Raw genomic sequence first — 19155 nt, forward strand, 5'->3', positions numbered from 1 at the left:
TAAAACAACTTTTCATGACAACAGAATGTATAACTTATCTCAATTCAGAAACTGGGTTAGATCATCGGAATTTTTGTATGACTTGACTTGAGACGTGCTTGAATTATAGCATGGTCTTGACTTGCTTGACAATCACCACAGTGACTTGAGAATTGCTTGTGACTTGCACATGTGTGACTAATGCTGGGCTTACACTACACAACTTTTCACATGATTTGACAGTCGCAGACAATCTTTCAATGTCGGACTGAAATCACGAGAGTCTTGCTGGAGTTGTGGCGCGTGCCCGTAATCTCAGTTGTTTGGTGTATGGTGGTCTTCCGACCCGATTTCAGCCAGTCTTCTCCCCGTCTTGACGTTCCGACATTATCAAACAGGTTTGATATTATCATTAGTCTTAAGGCCAGGACACATCGGTCCGACTACCGACCCTCGCCCGAAAATGGAGTCTGCTGATTCAGGCAGCTCCAGTCTGCCCATCGCGGCCAAAAAAGTGCCAAGAACACACCGAGCCGACTACTGACTTTCCGTATGCTCTGCGCTTGCGCGGGACGTAATGTCTCCATAACAGCAGGCGGCGCTAATCTGTATTGTGGCCCAAAAAAATACGAAAGCCGGAAATGATGGGACAGCTCTCTAGACCATAAACATAGATAGAAATACGTATTTATATTTATGGACCATAAAGAGCACCATTTTTAGCAGAGAGTGTCGAGCATGGTGTCGAGCAGTCAACAAGGGTTGATGCATGTGAGTACTCGCTGAACGAAACAAACAAACACATTAAAACAATGGCTAGCTGTTGTTAGCTGTTTGTGCTACCCGCCTCACTTCCGGACTTCACTGATTCGCTAGCCCTCCACCAATCAAATTGCTCCGACTGGAAGACTGCCCGACGCCGATTGAAGAAAAGAAGCCCGATGACATCTACGACGGCCGACGTCACCGATCACACCAAACAGATTAGTGTCCCCGCCCCCTCCAGACTCTCCGACCATGTCCGATGGCCGATTATCGGGCCGGTGTGTCCTGGCCTTTAAGGGGTTGGCTCAAGCGAAATGACGTGAACACTGTCACACTCTCTCCAGCACCAAACACGACGCAGGAGGAGCGGCATTAGTCGCGACCTGTGTCCAGCTGTGAGGCACTTTGTCAACCAGGTTGTCACGCGCAACCTTAACACGTTACCGTCAAATACAGGGTTAGGAGTGAGTTATTTGGGGACGATATCAGCATATACATTCGGTCAAATAACTACAGGATGTCCCCCGCTCGGAATATTGAATTAACTTTTTTTAAATTAAATATAATCACACTTGTGTTTGCAGTTTTAAACGTGATCATACATGACACAAAGCCTACGTGATAAGGGCATATAGTTGTTTATACACCCAGTACATTTTACCTGCGAAAAAAAACCTGTTTTATTTAACTGAAATCACTTTTAATCCCCCGTAGCAGGATTGGAAATGATATTGGGCCAGTTTCACAGACAAGGTTTAAGCCTAGTCCGAGACTAAAATGCCTGTTTGAGCTGGATTAATTCAAAGCTACTTGCACAGACTCAGTTTAAAATAGTCCTAGATTAAAGATTGATTCTGGATTAAACAAAGCTAATTGCAAGACGGACGACTAGAGCTACTCTAGGTCTAAATTTTATCTTAAATTAATTCTCCAAAGAGGCAGGTTTAACTTCAGTTTAGTGGTGTTTGTGAGAGAGCATGGACCAGAGCCGGCCCAAGCCTTCAGGGGGCCCTAAGCGATATATGATTAGGGGGCCCCTCTCCAATGTTAGAGCTGCTGAAACTATAGATCTTTGTTAAATATCATTCACACACACAGTGTTTTCCGCTAGTGCCTCCACTGTGCAGCTGTGCGAAAATATTAGACGGCCTCGATTCAGACCCTCCTAGGGGGGTCCGAGGGTATGCCCCCCCGGGAGATTTTTTTAACCTTTTTAATGTGAAATGCATGAATCTGGTGCACTTTGAGAGGAAAGTTAAGAGGCTAAATCTGAGAAATTTTGTGTGAACAAATAATTTGGAGACACTGGGTCAGAAGCTATTGAAGAAGGACACATGGATTTTCCATAAAAATATTAATATAAAATAAAATATTATGGAGGGTCCTCTGGGTTGTGCTTGGAGCTCTTTTTCTTTTATGGGACATATTTCTCTGTAATATAATGAATGCATTTAAATGCAGTGAGAGGAACGAAGCAGAAGAACTCGTCCAACTACTGTATCTTTTTTTCCACAGACGAGGCTGAAATAGGCTATAGACTAAACACAGTGCATGGGCAACTGAGGGCAGCCCCATTTCCAATTGTTTTTAAATAAATCCAATACACAGTGTGCATGGATGTGAACGTGACATGATCAGATAATTTTGGATTACCTCCCAGATGAACTGATTACATTTTTAGGCTATTAATTATCTAGACCAAAACATTTTATTCCTTTTTTGTATGATAACTCACATTTGCATAATATGATGTTAATATCAAACACACAAACTTTTTGGAGGGGGCCCCCCTGGCGGTCAGGGGCCCTAAGCGACCGCTTAGTTTTCTTATGCCTCGGGCCGGCTCTGGCATGGACTATTTAGAATATCTAAATGAAGACCAACTCCCAATGCAGAAGCCAGCCAGAAGAGTACTTGGATAGGTCTTATCCAAAACATGTATTTGATGAACTTACATTTCGAGACCGCTTTCAATATGGAAAATGCACTGGAAATAACAACTTTGCTTAAGCTTATTAGATGGATGCATTTTAAATTGAAGATGTATTCAGCATAATAAAATTAGTGTCTAAAACAATTCTGTTTTCAAATGTGGTTGTTTTGATTTAAAATACTGACACACATGAAGAAAAAAAATAACACAACATGAACACCTTTTATTTTCTACTTATATCTTCACTGATTAGTAATCACTATTGTCTCAGTACTGTATCTTGTTTGAATCATAGCTCTCTCTTCCAACTTCATGTCCAATTCCACCTGTAGAATTTTCATTTTCATGTCATACTTCCTTCAGATATTGCATTTTCTGTTCATGGAATTCTCAGGCTAACTTTCATGCAACGTCATCTTTTTTGTCCTTTTGTTGAAAGGTTGTGGCAAGCTCTTCTTTAAAGAGGACCTATTATACTACTTTTCTGGTCTTAATTTCTTGTTTTACACTGCTATAGAGCAACCTGACACGAATCACATCACAAAAAACAATGTAGATTTTCGGGAAGCTCTTTCTCTTATTTTGGCGATCCAGCACGTCCTGTCAACACTTGAGTGTGTGTGCTTCAGCCATCTCCGCTCCCTCCGCCTGTGCTTCGGCCATCTCCGCTCCCCTCCCCCCCTCCTGCAAACCCCACTCCGTTGTGATTGGTTACCTTCCTTCCGGAACACTTTCAGTGGCGGGAAGCGCGAGCATGGACCTATAAGGGCGCGAGGCAGACGCGAACAGGGAAGTGACAGCATTATCATACATGGAAACATCCGCGTGGTGATGTCACGAAGTTTCATGCGACGTCATGAATTTTCAAAGGGTAGACCGCTTTGAACACGTGACTTCTCGACTGGCTAGAATAGTGTTTAGTGCTCTGCACAGACACCCCAGACGGTCAGCAGGGAATACGTCGAAATGCATGTAAGTCATTATTTGATAATTTAGTATGGTTAAGCATGACTATGAATCATCATAACAACGTTTATAGGTCATAAAAGTCAAAAAGCATCATAGGTCCGCTTTAAAGATTCGGGTTTTTCTATAGTGTCTATCAGTGCAGATATCATTAAATATAATGTCAAAATTATAAATGAGAAAGATGTGAAATACCGATAATAATGAAGATAACCTGAAGTTGGTGTATTGTTGTCTTAGTATAACATTTTCATTAGTATTGAATTTATTTCAAAGTCCGGCCCAACTATTTATTTGCTCAGTCCCAGCAGTATGGCTTTTAGATTGAATAACCGGATGGTTTCAAACGATTTTTTTTTTAAATTCATTAAAGTTTATTGACGGGATTTTTTTAGCCTCTGCCATTGTTTTTTCTCACAAGCAATGGTGTTTCTGCTCCACTCCGGGTTTTTATGATCACCGTTGGACCAGCAGCATGTGCTCATGGGCAGGTGTTCACAATCAGGCTTACTTACCTTACTCCAGGACTTCATAGTCTCAGACTAACTAAGCCCAATTTAAACCATATCCATGAAAGTGACTTAAACATCCCAGTTTAACTAGTCCACATTAAGGCCTACTCCTGGCTTAATCTAGGCTCTGTCTGTGAAACTGGCCCATTAATTTAAAAAGAAATCTAGTTGTAGTCTTGCAATATGAGACCCCCAGTCTTTTCAAAATCTCAGTCTGTGACTGAAAACTCAGAGAACTAATGACAAATTGTCTTCAGGTGTGAGTTGATTGTCTTTAGATGTGAGAGGGTGTCAGTCTTCAGTCTTTTCAAAGTCTTTTAAAAGCCCTTTAGTGTAAGCCCAGCATTACTCGAATTGTGGTATAATAAAGAAATGATTATGGGAAATTGTGAGTCGTAAAGTAAAACCTTTGTGAATCAATTGGAGAGTTTCATCAATAAATCAGATTTAAAAAAACACTCAATGAGCGCTCAGAAACACCAAGGGGTTTACCATCCACTATTTTTTAGAGGCGTCTAGCATCTTTGTCCAGGGAGATTTCCGTGTCTCAAGCGGTCGAACAAGTCAGGCAGAGTAACCATCACACAATGCACTTGCCATTAAAAAAGTGCTGTGTCGTTCTCAAACAAGCCGACTGATTCTGACTGCTCTCTCTCTCTCTCTTGTGATGCTTTCATGCAACTCATGGGGATTACTTTATTTACCACTGTAATTTGAGTGCACTCCAGTAGACAAATTATGCATTAGTGATGAAATACTTATCTTTGACTTTAAATGATTTAATTATTAATAATTATTTAAAAACCAACTTCCCTTCATTCTGTAGGGAAATTATTATTGAGGCAGTTTTCATGTCTGTCGGTGATGTGGTTTACCGGCATGCATCACATTCATGTCTTTAACTCTTTGGGCCTCATTTATAAAAGGTGTGCACAGAAACCTTCCCAAAACAAAACCAAGAATGTGCTGCGCAAAAGAAATCGGAAATGTATTACCTGAGTCTGTTTGTTTCCTCTCTGCAGGTATCACCAGTCTCCTTGGTAGTGGTGTCTATACAGCAGCTTACCCTCTTCATGACGTGAGTAGTACTGACCCTAGATTATTATTATTATTATTAATAATAATAATAATAATAATAATATATTCAATTCATATAGCGCTTTTCTCGCACTCAAAGCGCTTTACATAGGATTATATTAGTGTAGTTGGTATTAATTCCTCATGTTCATATTTGTTCATGTGTTATTGCTGTTGTAATATATTGTAACCACTAAACAATTAGGTGAAAAGCTGCCAGTATTAGAAATATATTGTAGCTCCAACATTTTCTTCAAATAAGTCTTCTCAAATGATGACATTGGTTTACAGCAGTGGTTTTCAAAGTGCGGCCCGCGGGCTGCCCGCATTGAATTATGAATTATAAAGAAAATAAAAATAAAATAAAAATATTATAATTGTTATTTTTTTTTTCAATTTTCGGCTTTAAAGAAAGTAACGTGTATTTGTGAAAGGCATGTCGTATTACATTTTTATTAAGTTTGTTTGCCGAATACGGGTGTCATTCAATATAAAGTGGATGGAGCGCTGTGTATTGTTTTCCCCCACGATGGGCGTGGCCTCCAATTATGACGCGTTCCGCACTGTCTCTTTGGAACTATCTGCCTAGTTGACTATTGATAGCCCACCCTGTTTATTTCCAATGTATAGTGTCATAATAGTTAACACTGCTGCTGCATCATGAGTAGTGAGTCCTACAAAAAACACTCCAAAAGGTGATACGTTTTCAATGTGCAGAAAGTTTTGAACAATAAAGTAGAATAAATATTTGAATGCAATGCAGAATGCCTCAGTGCCTTACTGATTTATATTTCATTAGATCTGTGTCAATGGGAGCTAGTTGTCTTTTCATTAACATGTCCACCATAAATAAATACAGAAGACACAAATTACTGCATAAAAAGTAACCAGAATGCACAAAATGAAGTGTTCGAACCTCAAATTGTTCTGGGGACATTACACATTATTGGATGCATTACACATTATTGGATGCAGACCAATACATGTAGACTGTAAAGACGCAAAGACGCTGGCCATTGAAATTATTTAAGTTTAAAAAAAAAAAAATCCTTCGGCGGCCCTCGGTCCAATGTTGGGTTCCTAAATTGGCCCTCAGTTATCAAAAGTTTGAGAACCCCTGGTTTACAGTCTCCAAGTTGTGTGTAACTAACGTAAGTGTTGCTATTTTTCTTTGTTCAGGGAGATATTAATGAGGAGGGTGCAGAGTCCAATGACAGAAAGGTGAGAAAGTTATTTCTAAATATATGGAAGCCAGTATAAAAATATCTACAGACTGGCGTTCACGTTTTGAATGTTTCATAGTTTGACATACTTGCTTGTAAAGCCCACATTGACACATTAGAATCATAAACACAGTCACCACTTAGATTCCAATGATTTCTACATCTCTTTCTGTGATGGCATGACAAGATAAATGCATTTGAAAGTGAATGCAGTTATTAGATAAAGTCAGTTTTTTAAAACACAATCAACCTATGTTGATAGTCATGTGAGAGCTGTTGTGATTGCCAAAGTTTTACACCAAAGGGTTAACCCAATTAACGTGGTCTAGCTAATACACAACCTCCACAGCTAGGAAACTGATGAAACTGAACAAATAATCCAACAAAAATACTGTTGATTGTCTTCCTCAGCTTTTGTATGAGGAGTGGGCAAACTACAGTGTCTTCTACAAGTACCAACCCATTGGACTTGTGCGGTAAGGATATTTTTCTTTAGGTACGTATATCATTTACTGCTTATGTCCTTGGTATGGTAACAACCCTGATATCACCATTCTTCAGCCAGTGACTTAATTTGTATAAAGCCATAATTATATGCCGTTATTTATTTGCTGGAGTGTTGATGCATTTGTGAACTTCAAGTTAATGCCAAAGAGCTGTTCACACATGTAGAATCCAAAGCTAAAAGACTGATATAAAAGAGTCATAGGCTTGTGTTTCTTGGTGAATAAGACTGATAAGTCCATTTGGGCAAGAGTGATTGTGGATAGATTCATCCAGAGGGACAAGTTCTTTCTTTTGCTTCTTGAAATGTCTCCTGACCCCAATGTGCATACGCTGTCCTCACTCCTTTAATGCCCATGGGGCAATGCCTCGTAATCAACAGTAACACGGTTCACTAGAGTACAGTACATTTTACTTTTCAGGATCTCAGTGAAAAAAACTTTAAAAAAGTAAACGGCAATAATGGATTAAAACAACAGTGAACATACATGATGCCTTAACTGACTGCGTGGGAACGTGAGGCCTCTCATCTCGAATCCTGCGTTTTTGCAACAAAAGATAAGGGCTCTACTGGAGTCTAAAAGCACATTAAAGAGGACCTATTATGCATCTTTTCTGATCTATAAATGATGTTACAATGTCAGATAGCCATGTTAAACCAAAACACCACTCAGGGTCAAATCAGCATGTCATTAATTAACCGCAACAGCTGTGTGCAATACTCAACTTGATTATGGTCACTGTTGCTTTTTATCCAATATCACTGTTTGTAATGGCTTATCTCTTGACAGCCTGATGCAAACATTTCTCTTACACTTGCATATGGTTTTAAAGCTGACTGTGACTTCCCCCGGCAGCATCATATTTAACTCTGAAATAACAGGAAGTATTGTGTTGGTTTAAGATTATGGTTATTGTTGTCACTGTTGTCATAACTGTTTTTTTTGGCCTTGTTCTTCACAAGGTCTTAGGCTAATTTGGACTCTTGATATGACTTGTTTGGGTTCAGTTTAAGCCTTGGGAGGTTTTGTCAGCCCTGTCTGTATTCGTAATGTAAGATGTTGTTTTATAGTGCAATTGCATTAAACCTGTTTTGTTTCTTTGTTTGATACAGATATATCTCAACATTGAAAAAATAAAAATCAATCAATATTAATGTTATGATAGCTTCTTGTGTGTGGATGTGGATTTGATCTGCTGTTGAAAAGGTATTCAATTTCCCTTGTTGAGGTATTAAAAAGGTCTCAAAAAGTATTCCATCTGATTTCAAAAAGGTGTGCAGATACCCTGAGAGTTGCAAAAATTAATTAGAAAAACCATTTCCAATATGACCAACACACAACCAAGCAGAGCTGTCTTTGGTCTGAATCCCTTCCTTTTTACTTTGGAAATTCACAACCTCGGGCTTGGGGTAATCAATACATTTTAGGTTCCTGATTAAAAAAACGGTTTTCTCCGAAATAATGCAAATTATTTGTATATATTTTGTTTTATTTTAGGAAGTACTTTGGTGAGAAGATTGGTTTGTACTTTGCCTGGCTAGGACTTTACACACAGATGCTGATTCCTGCCTCTTTAGTGGGGGTCATTGTCTTTCTGTATGGATGTGCAACAGTGGATGACAACATACCGAGGTAAACCCACACTCTCTCTCAACACTGGCCCTCGCACACACACACACACACACACACACACACACACACACACACACACACACACACACACACACACACACACAGCAAAGTCTGGAAGAGGAGGCAGATGAGACTGGAAACGAGGCATAAGCGACCTCCAGCAAAGTTTGTTTAAATGTTTATACTAACCACGGCCAAAGCATTGTGGATCAACATTTGTAATATAAATTGTATCTTTATAAGGACTCGATAATGGAAAAATGCGTCGCTAGTGTACACTGTTTAACGGTGTAAGAGCGGAGAAAATCAAAGTAGATAAAGAATGTTATTAAAAGAAAAAGAAGTACATCAAATACAGAGAGGGAGAAAAAGGAAAAGGGTTGATGAATGTGTTGAGGAACTAGGGCCTCTATCTGCTTCTCATCATCCACAGGATATTATGACACATGCCGGCACACGTTCGCCCTCAATGCAGAACACACCAAATACACTAGAAATGTTAATGTCTCACATAACCACCTAGAAAGACACCTCGGTCCATCTGTTTGTCTTTTTTCAGAATGATTGTGTTATACATATACTGTTTATATATTCCAATATTTACTGAACTGGAAAACCCCAATTAACGTTTTGCTGATTTGCTTTTGTAGCAATCATACTTATTTTCGTATTTCATGTCAGTTTTTTCAGAGACAGTTTTTTTTTTTTACGTTGACTTTTTTTTTCTTCAATGGCAGTGTTTTTCAGTTTCAACTTTATATCACTGTTTTGGTGTTCATTTTTCAATTCACATTTTCAAACTTTTTCAAAAATGCATACTCCTTCAGCTATCCAGCTTCAGCCTCCAGCATTCACGCACATTTTCTTCCGCATTTTCATTTTGCATTGCCAACAACTGACCTGATTGTAGAGAGCAGACTTGATGTGGTACTTGGTACTTAATCATTGGTTGAGAAGTAGAAGGCCTAAGGTGGCTCTGTCACCTGCTAAAGATGAGCTAATGCTTTAGGGCCCTGGCTCGGACTATGTCACCAGCTGTGTGTCTGTGTTGTGTTGCAGCATGGAGATCTGCCACCCTAAGAACAACATCACCATGTGTCCTCTGTGTGACAGAGTGTGCAGCTACTGGAGACTAAGTACTGCCTGTGGAACTGCCCGGGCCAGTCACCTCTTTGACAATCCTGCCACCGTATTCTTCTCTATATTCATGGCTCTGTGGGGTGAGTTTACATAAATCTGCTCCGCCCACATGTCACTGTCCACTTTATGAGGTCTACCTAGCTATATTTTGTGGTCATTTTGGAGGCTGTTGTTGGTGGTGCTTTGCAAGTAGGGTTAGGGCAAGGGTTTAATTAAACCACAATTAACCGTTACAAACTGGGCGCTTTTTTCAAGGCGGAGCGCTCTGTGCTGCAATCTGCGGCGCACCAACCGCTGGTCGTTGCAAAAAAAGACGTTGACGAGCAGCACTTTTCTTCAAAAGTTCAACTGTTTTTATCTTGAAGCGCTGGAGTGCTTCTTGCCATAGATAATGCATTGCAGACGGGCGCTGGCAGTGCAAAAAGCATGTCCTTTGGAAACAGGCCCTTAAGTGTTTTTCCGCCTTAACGCTAAAACATTGTATTTACAGTAAATGTAGTTTTCTCATTCACATTTTATCAACCTTGACAACATGTCATTAACTGTTAAGTGTATATTAAAAGGATTTATTAACCTTAATAAGTATTGTTCCCGCTTTAGAAGGGTATATACAAGTCTTATAATCTCACAATTAAAATGTTTATTATGTTATTATTAACACTTATATAGTCTTTAACACAAATTAATGTAAATAAGCATCTATTAATTAAGGGTCTTATTACCTATTAACTAATGCTTATTAGAAGGACCTTAATATAAAGCGTTACCATTCTATTAGTGCACGTTCTAACTGTGGTGGATATACAAACCATCTAGGCTAACCATCTTTGCATCCTTCTTTCAACTCACACCACAATATACCTTATTCCCTTGTATAAATGGTAAGCAAACCGGAACATAAGACTGTAAATGTATGGATAGATAAATAAATAGAGGATCTAAGGCAGCGTTTTATGATTGATCCATATACACTGAGGAAAGCCTCACCGCCATCATGGGGAAAACAAACATTGCTTCAAACTGCTGCTAAATGGTGTTGTGCACCGTTAGATTTATAGTTGAAGCATGAAGTCGACAATATACTTCCGTGTTTTATTGTGTGTCTTTGTATTTGTCTATTTGTATTCTCCCTGGGTTACAGCTGCCATGTTCATGGAGCATTGGAAGAGGAGGCAGATGAGACTGAACTATGAATGGGACCTAACTGGCTTTGAAGATGAGGAGGTGAGTGGTTCCCAGACTATATTAGACTTACCACTGGAACACACATCCTACCTCTACTGCGCGTCTGAGTCTGACTTTTTTTTCGCCGACCGTGTTCACACACTACAGCGACCACACATCCAACCTCGGACGTGCTGCCGACGCCCGTCAGAGGTGCTTCTGCAGCGACGCTCCACTTCGCCTCAGAAGGCGGAGCCAATTTTTTCTGAGAGACACGCGTCTCTCTCGGGTATCTCTGTTTTAACTGATAGAGAAATACTCTGTTGACAGTCATATTGACTACATACCAGCAGCTTTCGCTATAGCTTCACCATTTTCTGTTGTGTCCTTTTCAAAATAAAACTTCCCACAAGCGATAATGTGGTGAAAATAAAATTAAATAAAAAAAGGCAATGAGGCACACGAATTACTGTCTAAACCCAATATTAATCATATGCATCATAAAATGACATAAACGACTTCATATTAATGGGAATTATCTATGAGAACTCTATGCATAAAGACAGGGCTTTTAGAAGCAGCACTGCAGCAGCAGCTGCTGAGATGTTACATGTGTGGCCGAAAACAGTAAGAGAAACGCAGCAGTGTGTGACTTCAGGTTAATTGACTGTTTTTGCTATCCCCCTCCTGCCCCCCAACCCCAACACACACACACCCAACCCTCCACCCCCTGTCCACCCCCATCCCTCCCTATATCTATCTATCTCTGGATTATTTTTCACAGGAAGCTCTCAAGGTTTGGATAAATTCCCATTACTCAATAAAATCCCTCTTTACTCTTTGCAGCATTTCTGCTGCTGCCCACCTCTGATTCTAACGCATCATGCAAGACTTGTGGCGCACACGCATGCAGTTCAAATTCAACTCTCTGCATAAGACAGAAATAAGCACACAAATTGTCTTTGTCATAATTATGACGCTATGCTTCTGTTTGCTTCTGTTTTAAATATCTACTTTACTGTAAAATACTCACATCTACAGTATGGACCAAAATGTCTAATCACACAGTTAGCCATAAATGGACTTTAAAATGGTTTTAAATTAGGGCTGTCAAAATTATCGCGTTAACGCAGGGTGATTAATTTCTTGAATTAACGCGTTCATTTTTTTATCGCAATTAACGCATGTGCAGAATGATCCGCCCCGTGCATCCCACCGGCTCTGTACTACAGTCACTCTAAGTTGTGGCTGACCCAGGATCAGTAGCTGCGCACAGCCAAACATAACAGCACGCTAGCCCATGCGGTGTTTTAAACTGCTAACGGTCACGTCTGTGTCAGGGGCAAAGATAGTATATAAAATCAACTGCCGCGGGTGACAGTTGATGTCGGGAGCAACAGGAGGAGAAACATTGTCCGCTCTGTTCAGAGCCCGCGAGGACACAAACGTCTGCAGTTTTCAGAGGTGTGTGTGAGTGTGTGTGTAGACATCAACATAACGTCGGTTTCATGGTACAAATGAACAGTCCCTACGACGTGGTCGGGCGTACACACACACACACACAAACACACACACATGCCATTATATAGCCTATATTTGCCCAAAGACATAGTATAGAGACAGACCAATTGAATTATGGTGTGGTAGGTATATATTTTAGTTTGATTAAAATGTATTTTCAGTATTAAAACTATCATTTGGATTTCTAATTGTAGGCCTACATATCCACCTTCTGTCCTTTATCTTTCCGTTCATACAACAATATACAGAGAAAATTCAAATTTTTCGGGCATATTTCGAATGGTAAAATTAATCGTGATTAATCATGATTAATCCACAGAATCCTGTGATTAATCTGATTAAAAATGTTAATCGTTTGACAGCCCTATTTTAAATATTACTTGCCATATCAGCACTTTTTGTGTTGCTTCATAATCAAAGATAACGAAAGAAAATAAAGGAAAATTGACATATATATATATATTTTTATATATATATATATATATATATAAATATATATATATATATATATATTATATATATTCTTATATATATATATATATATATATATATTATATATATTCTTTTTATTTTCTGTTTGCTATTGTTTTTCACTTACAATATCTCAATGTAAAACAGCTCAGAGGCAACATGTATAAATTATGCGAAAACTTAAAAAAAACCTTGTAAGTAATTATTTTTTTAACACCATACTGCAGGTGAGAGAGATGATACTTGGGAAGTAGAGTTTTAATGTTTGCTTTAAATCAATATTACTTTGCTAGCTTTATCACTGTTGCTTTTCTCTCTGAGAGTCACACTGAATGGAGCCTGGGATGGATGCAAGAAAACAATATACTTGTACAAAGATGGACATAACAAGGCAAAGAGGGTCATCTCAATTATATTTTGGTCCAATACAACAGCACACAAACTACAGCCTCCAGGTTTGAATAGGGTGGAATCAGCACACTCAAATGAAGATAAAATGATCAGTCAGCAATGGTTTATATTGACCCAATATAACATGACTGATATTAAGAATAATTTACACTGTGTGCACAATTATTAGGCAAGTTGTATTTTTGAGGATTAATTTTATTATTGAACAACTACAGTGCTCTAGATCAATCCAAAATGTTAAGGAACCTAAACCTGAATGTTTTACGAAAGTAAAAGTGAGGTTTTGTCTTTCTTACGAGAATATATATATGTTTTGCTATTATTAGGCAACTATTAGTATGCAGAATTATTATGCAACTAAATAAAAAAACTAAAATTTTCCCATCTCACTTGTTTATTTTCATCTGTTAAAGTGAGAATAATAAAACAACTCAAAATTTACAAATAAAAATTTCTGACATGTCAAAAAAAAAACAGTGACCAATATAGCCACCCATCTTTTCAATAACAAGCCTTCCATTCATGGAGTCTGTCAGTTTCTTGATCTGTTGACGATCAACTTTTTGTGCAGCAGCAACCACAGCCTCCCAGACACTGTTCCGAGAGGTGTACTGATTTCCTTCACTGTAAATATCCCGTTTAAGCAGGGTCCACAGGTTCTCAATAGGGTTTAAGTCAGGTGAGGAAGGGGGCCATTGACATTTTGGATTGACCGAGAGCACTGTAGTTGTTCAATAATAAAATTAATCCTCAAAAATACAACTTGCCTAATAATTGTGCACACAGTGTACTTGCAATAATACCATTTTCAGGTTATGAATAAGACAAGTTTCAAGACATTATTGATAACCAAAAAATGTCACCTCCCGGGTTCCATTAACTACAGCTACTTTAACTGCTATCGACTTTACAATATATTTCTTCTCTTTATGTGCTGTGATTATTTCCTGATCTTTGACATCAATGCTGTTTATTCACTTCACTTTTACTCTAGCTGTGCCTGTTCACCTTATTGATTTACACAATAGTACTTTTAAAATGTCTATTAAATTAAAACACTCCCAATGCTAAAGGTGGTGAGTATGGTTGATCTTTATTTTTTTGCTCATTAAATGTTGTGTCTACTAGTTCTGCCTTCCTGAACCTGCCAGAGAGAGACAGAGAGAAAGTGTGTGTGTGTGTGTGTGTGTGTGTGTGTGTGTGTGTGTGTGTGTGTGTGTGTGTGTGTGTGTGTGTGTGTGTGTGTGTGTGTGTGTGTGTGTGTGTGTGTGTGTGTGTGTGTGTGTGTGTGTGTGTGTGTGTGTGTGTGTGTGTGTGTGTGCGTGTTGGGGGATATGTTTGTCTTTCTCTGTAATATTTCTATATCTATATAATGTATATATATAATGTATATATATATATATATATATATAAATATATATATAAACTAGACTTTCAAGTAGCCCTCAAAACAACTCTTTACTAAAGGTGCACTTTCTTGGGGCAACCAGGTAGATAAGGCAAACAGGGATTAACATTAATGTTTTACGTTGCAGTTATTTGCTTGGGCAGGCTGAAACACTGCCAAGATCTCCTCCAGTATAAAGGCTGTGGGGTCTATTCTCGAACAATTCTCACTGAATAATTTTACACCACATTCACTGTTTAGGTACTGTTATCTGAAATAGACTAACAAACTAATAAGTATGTTGGTTGTACTGTAGAAATAGTTCTGAACCAACCATGCCATTGTCAAAATGGCCATGTTAAAACAAAGTGTCCTATTTTTTATAAAATGTTAATTAAAATAACGTTTGAATTAATTCCACTTGAACTGCTGTTCTATGTGTTTCATTGTGTATGTATGTTATCTCTGTTCATGTCACCATCACAGGACCATCCCAGGGCTGAATATGAATTCAGGGTCATGCAGAAGTCTGTGAGCAAAGATCAGAAATCACAGCACAAGGTAAATGACATGGTGGGCTCTACATATTTGCATCAGACCAATTTTCATGGGGGGGTCCCGGTCCCGGCTGGGGCCAGTTGTTTTGTTGGAGGGGCACATTGAACCCGGGACGCAAAATCTTTAGTTTAGTACTAAGTAACGGCATACAAAAACACAATATACAATAACTGACTTTTTCCCGTTACAGTATTCATTTCAGTAGCATAGTATTAAGTGTTTCTTTCAGTACAGCAATTGTCAATATTATACATATTAAATGTTTCATTAGTTAAGGCAACTGTCAATATTACAACACTTTGGGTTTCCTTCACTGACATCAAACAACTCAGTATCACACATTTTAACAGTCTTCCATCACCAACAGCAATAATGTCGGTATTATACTACACACAAATCTCAATAGCAAAGATCACAGCAACATTGCTCTCCTATTTTTATGGCTTTTAGCAAAATCATCAACAAACAGATTCATATCTGGACCTCTTAGGGTGTATTCTCACATGCCGTGTTTAGTTCGGTTGAAACGAACTCAGGTGCACTTCTGCCTTCGGTGCGCATCTTTCAGACATGTGTGAATACAGCATTCGCACTCGGGGGCGGACCAAACAAGCGCTCCGAGACCCATCTGAAGAGGTAGTCTCGATGTGCTTCAAAACGCACTCTGCTGCAGTTCGTTTGTGGTGTGAATTTGGCCGGACTCGATCCGACCCAATTGCAGGAAGCACTGCGCCTTTTCTTTTTTAATAAATCCATTGTTAGGAATATTTGTTGTGGTTTGACCGGGAGCCCCGATCGAAAATATTACATTTGATAATGACGCGTACACATGCTGATATGTTCAGCGATCAGATGGAGAGGAGCGTCTCCCGTAGCCTACAGTGCCAATAGGTTCACGCTGCGCTTTGCATGAAGTGTGTGTTTTTATTTTTCTTCCCAACGGGACCGTCAATACTGTCCCTGTGTCAGTTTGGAGCTGAACTGCGCCGAACTGACACCCAGCTGATACACAGCTTAATCAGCTGTGTTTCAGCTTGAGCCTATTCTTCTCGTGAGCCGCACGTCCAGCAGCAAAAATACAGTAAAAATTATGTTTCACATCGTAGGCTACAAGCCACATAATGTGGCATTGACATAGGGCTACATAATATAACCATATGAAACAACAATAATTTGATGTTTCTCTTCTTTATTTATAGGCTATGTAGGCCTTTTTATTATTTTTAACCACATATTATATCAATGATAAATTCGCAGTTTTTACTTTGTTCTTCCTGCTTCTCTCCACCTCAGAATGTCTGTCCAATGAATGAATGATCTCAGATCACGTGTGGTTTTGCTTCGTAATGCTGGTTCACTTGCAAAAGGGGCAATATGAACGTGGACCACACCAACAAAAAAATTATCTAAATTCTATTTGGTCTGGACCAAAGCAAGTGAACTAACGGACTTTCCATGTGTGAATACACCCTTAGTCTTTCGTCAGTAATAGTGGACCTGAAGTCTTCACCCTCTTAAAAGTAGAAAAACTTCGCTTCATGATGCAGTAGGGGAGAACGGGGTAATTTGTCACACGGGTTGGTTGTCACAATCGTTATATCTCGGAACCAGAAGGCGCTGTCTGTGAAATTTTGATATGTAAATATCCAGAATTGGGATCAGAGGTCACCTACATAGTCTTCCTTGGAGTTAGACTGCTGAATTTGAGGTGAGACGACTGTTTGTGTTTTTCATGTCAAATTGAAAATTTTTAGCTCCTCAGTATTTTTCTTCTAGGCTTTTACACAATGGGTTTATAACAAAACACTTGTTACCCATACAAAGTGTGAAGGGTAAACTATAGTTTATATTGTGGTTAGCAAGCTAATTAGTTGTCAGATGGTTGTTGGCCTTGATGCTAGCAAGAAATTAAAGTTGGGGTTGGTTGTCACATTTTTTGGGGGGTTGGTTGTCACATGTTATCTCAAGGTTGCAGCCAGAAAAGAAACCCAATAACGAAATAAATTGTCAAGCTGTATCCTCACTGACACCCCAGAGAAGGAAAGAATAGAGCAGGAAAAGGCAGCTAGCATGCAAAAGAAAAAAGGGCAACAAAATCAAAACAACCCAGTGCATCCCAAACTAGACCAGCTGCCAAGGCTACATTAAGTTATGTATGCCTATTCGTCAACTTGACAATGCAATTAAACTTTCAAATTTAGTTCTACTTTCTTGCCTTCTTTTTAAGATTATTCCCATTAAGATAACATTGTGACAAACAACCCCATAGTGTTTGACAACCGACCCCTTGATGGGGTTGGTTGTCACAATATGTAAGGGTGTCTTTGATGATTCATTTCTTCTTTATTACAATAAGATAGAAAAAGTGAGGGGTACACATTTCAAGCCAACACCTTAAGCTTCAATTTAATATAGGAATGACTATTGAAAGATGTTTAGGTGATGAGCAATTCTCACTAGAGTAAAAAGTGTGCCTACTTACCCCGTTCTCCCCTACTTACGGGTACAGTGACTGCTATTTTACATAACCTAAAGAGCTTGCAAAATACCTCCTTGTATGGCTCAATAAAGAGAACAAGTTCTACAGTACTAGATGGTCAATGGCTCGCAGCCTCTATCTACCTACTCGATTAATGTGCTCTGCTGCTGTTTGTATATGTATTTGATCTTACTCTGAATATAGACTGCTTTAACTAAACGTGCATGTTTCAGTTGTAGTAAATGTGTATTTTATTGTTATATTTTTAGATGGAAAAGCTGACATGTCAAGACAGGCTCCCTGCCTACATGACTAACGTTGTCATGATGCTTTTAATGGTAAGACGAACCTGATTTTCTGAACTGAATGTCATAGATTTACGATACTGTTTTGGAAGGATTAACTTGAATGTTCTTATACAGACTAGACTAGTCTGTATAAGAACAAAAGTAATTACTAGTCACTAGTAATTACTTTTAGTACCTTAATATTGTTTTGACTGCTTTACTCCCTGCAGTCTTCCTCAGAAGTGTCAGGGACAGGGTCAGTGTGTCTTTTGGTCTTCGATTTTTCTTTCAGAAAAGGTTACAAAAAAAGAAAAATTGAGCGGTAATTTGATTAATTTTGCTTTAAAATACAAACATTTTAATTGAAATTCAAGGTGTTTTTCTTTATCAAAAAGGGACAAACTTCACTTAACCCTCCTATTATCCTTGGGGTCAATTTGACCATATTCGATGTTTGACACCTAATTAATTGGTTGATATATATTTTTTTGCTTCATATTTAATGACTTTTCCTAACTTACTGGGGACAACTGGAAACACATAAAATTGACATGATTATATTTTTTTAGCTGTATAAAACACATAACAAGTATAATTAAATAATAAATGTTTACCCACATTCATTTTGGTTGTTTAGGATGACATTAAGGTCACTATAATATCTAAAAGTATTGTCTCTGAAATATGTAGTTCACCAACCACACACACACACACACACACACACACAGTTACCTTGCAACCCCCACGGAAACCACACCTGTTGGCAATTCTCAAAAACAAATGTAACGTTGTTTCAAATAGTATATAGACCTATCTTACTGAAGCAGTAGTATTGCGGGAACTTAACTTGGGGGGCCGGGACATTTAGTTCCCGCAAGGACATAGACCATTCAAGGGAGGAACATAGAAAAGCTTGCACAGCAGCCTTTACGGCCATATCTCTCAAATTCAAACTTCTAAGAAAATGTTTTCTTCCAGGGAGGTTTGGTCAGTGCTATTTGACAGTGAAAGTGACATAGAGGAGAACGTTGATGAGGACTCTGATTCATCTTAGTGTGTTATCTCAGACGTACATATTTGCATACATAGCACTTACAAAAGGACAATATTTGACATAATGCTCAAAGTGACCTTTTATTTATGT

At 38.7% G+C, this 19155-nt stretch overlaps 1 protein-coding gene across 1 annotated transcript in view; it reads left to right on the top strand.

Moving 5' to 3' along the window:
• The window catches only part of ano1b (anoctamin 1, calcium activated chloride channel b), a gene marked incomplete at its 5' end in the record, with an annotated part of 58309 nt that overhangs the window by 28108 nt on the left and 11046 nt on the right, over nucleotides 1–19155 (top strand). Inside the window, 8 exons of the mRNA XM_080028621.1 lie at nucleotides 5178–5233; nucleotides 6412–6453; nucleotides 6867–6931; nucleotides 8459–8593; nucleotides 9653–9813; nucleotides 10875–10957; nucleotides 15174–15248; nucleotides 17994–18062. Coding sequence (XP_079884747.1) covers nucleotides 5178–5233; nucleotides 6412–6453; nucleotides 6867–6931; nucleotides 8459–8593; nucleotides 9653–9813; nucleotides 10875–10957; nucleotides 15174–15248; nucleotides 17994–18062 — 686 coding nt within the window. The remainder of the gene's footprint in view (nucleotides 1–5177; nucleotides 5234–6411; nucleotides 6454–6866; nucleotides 6932–8458; nucleotides 8594–9652; nucleotides 9814–10874; nucleotides 10958–15173; nucleotides 15249–17993; nucleotides 18063–19155) is intronic.

This window comes from Ammodytes marinus (assembly GCF_949987685.1).
Source record: "Ammodytes marinus genome assembly, chromosome: 5".
Lineage (NCBI taxonomy): Eukaryota > Metazoa > Chordata > Actinopteri > Uranoscopiformes > Ammodytidae > Ammodytes > Ammodytes marinus.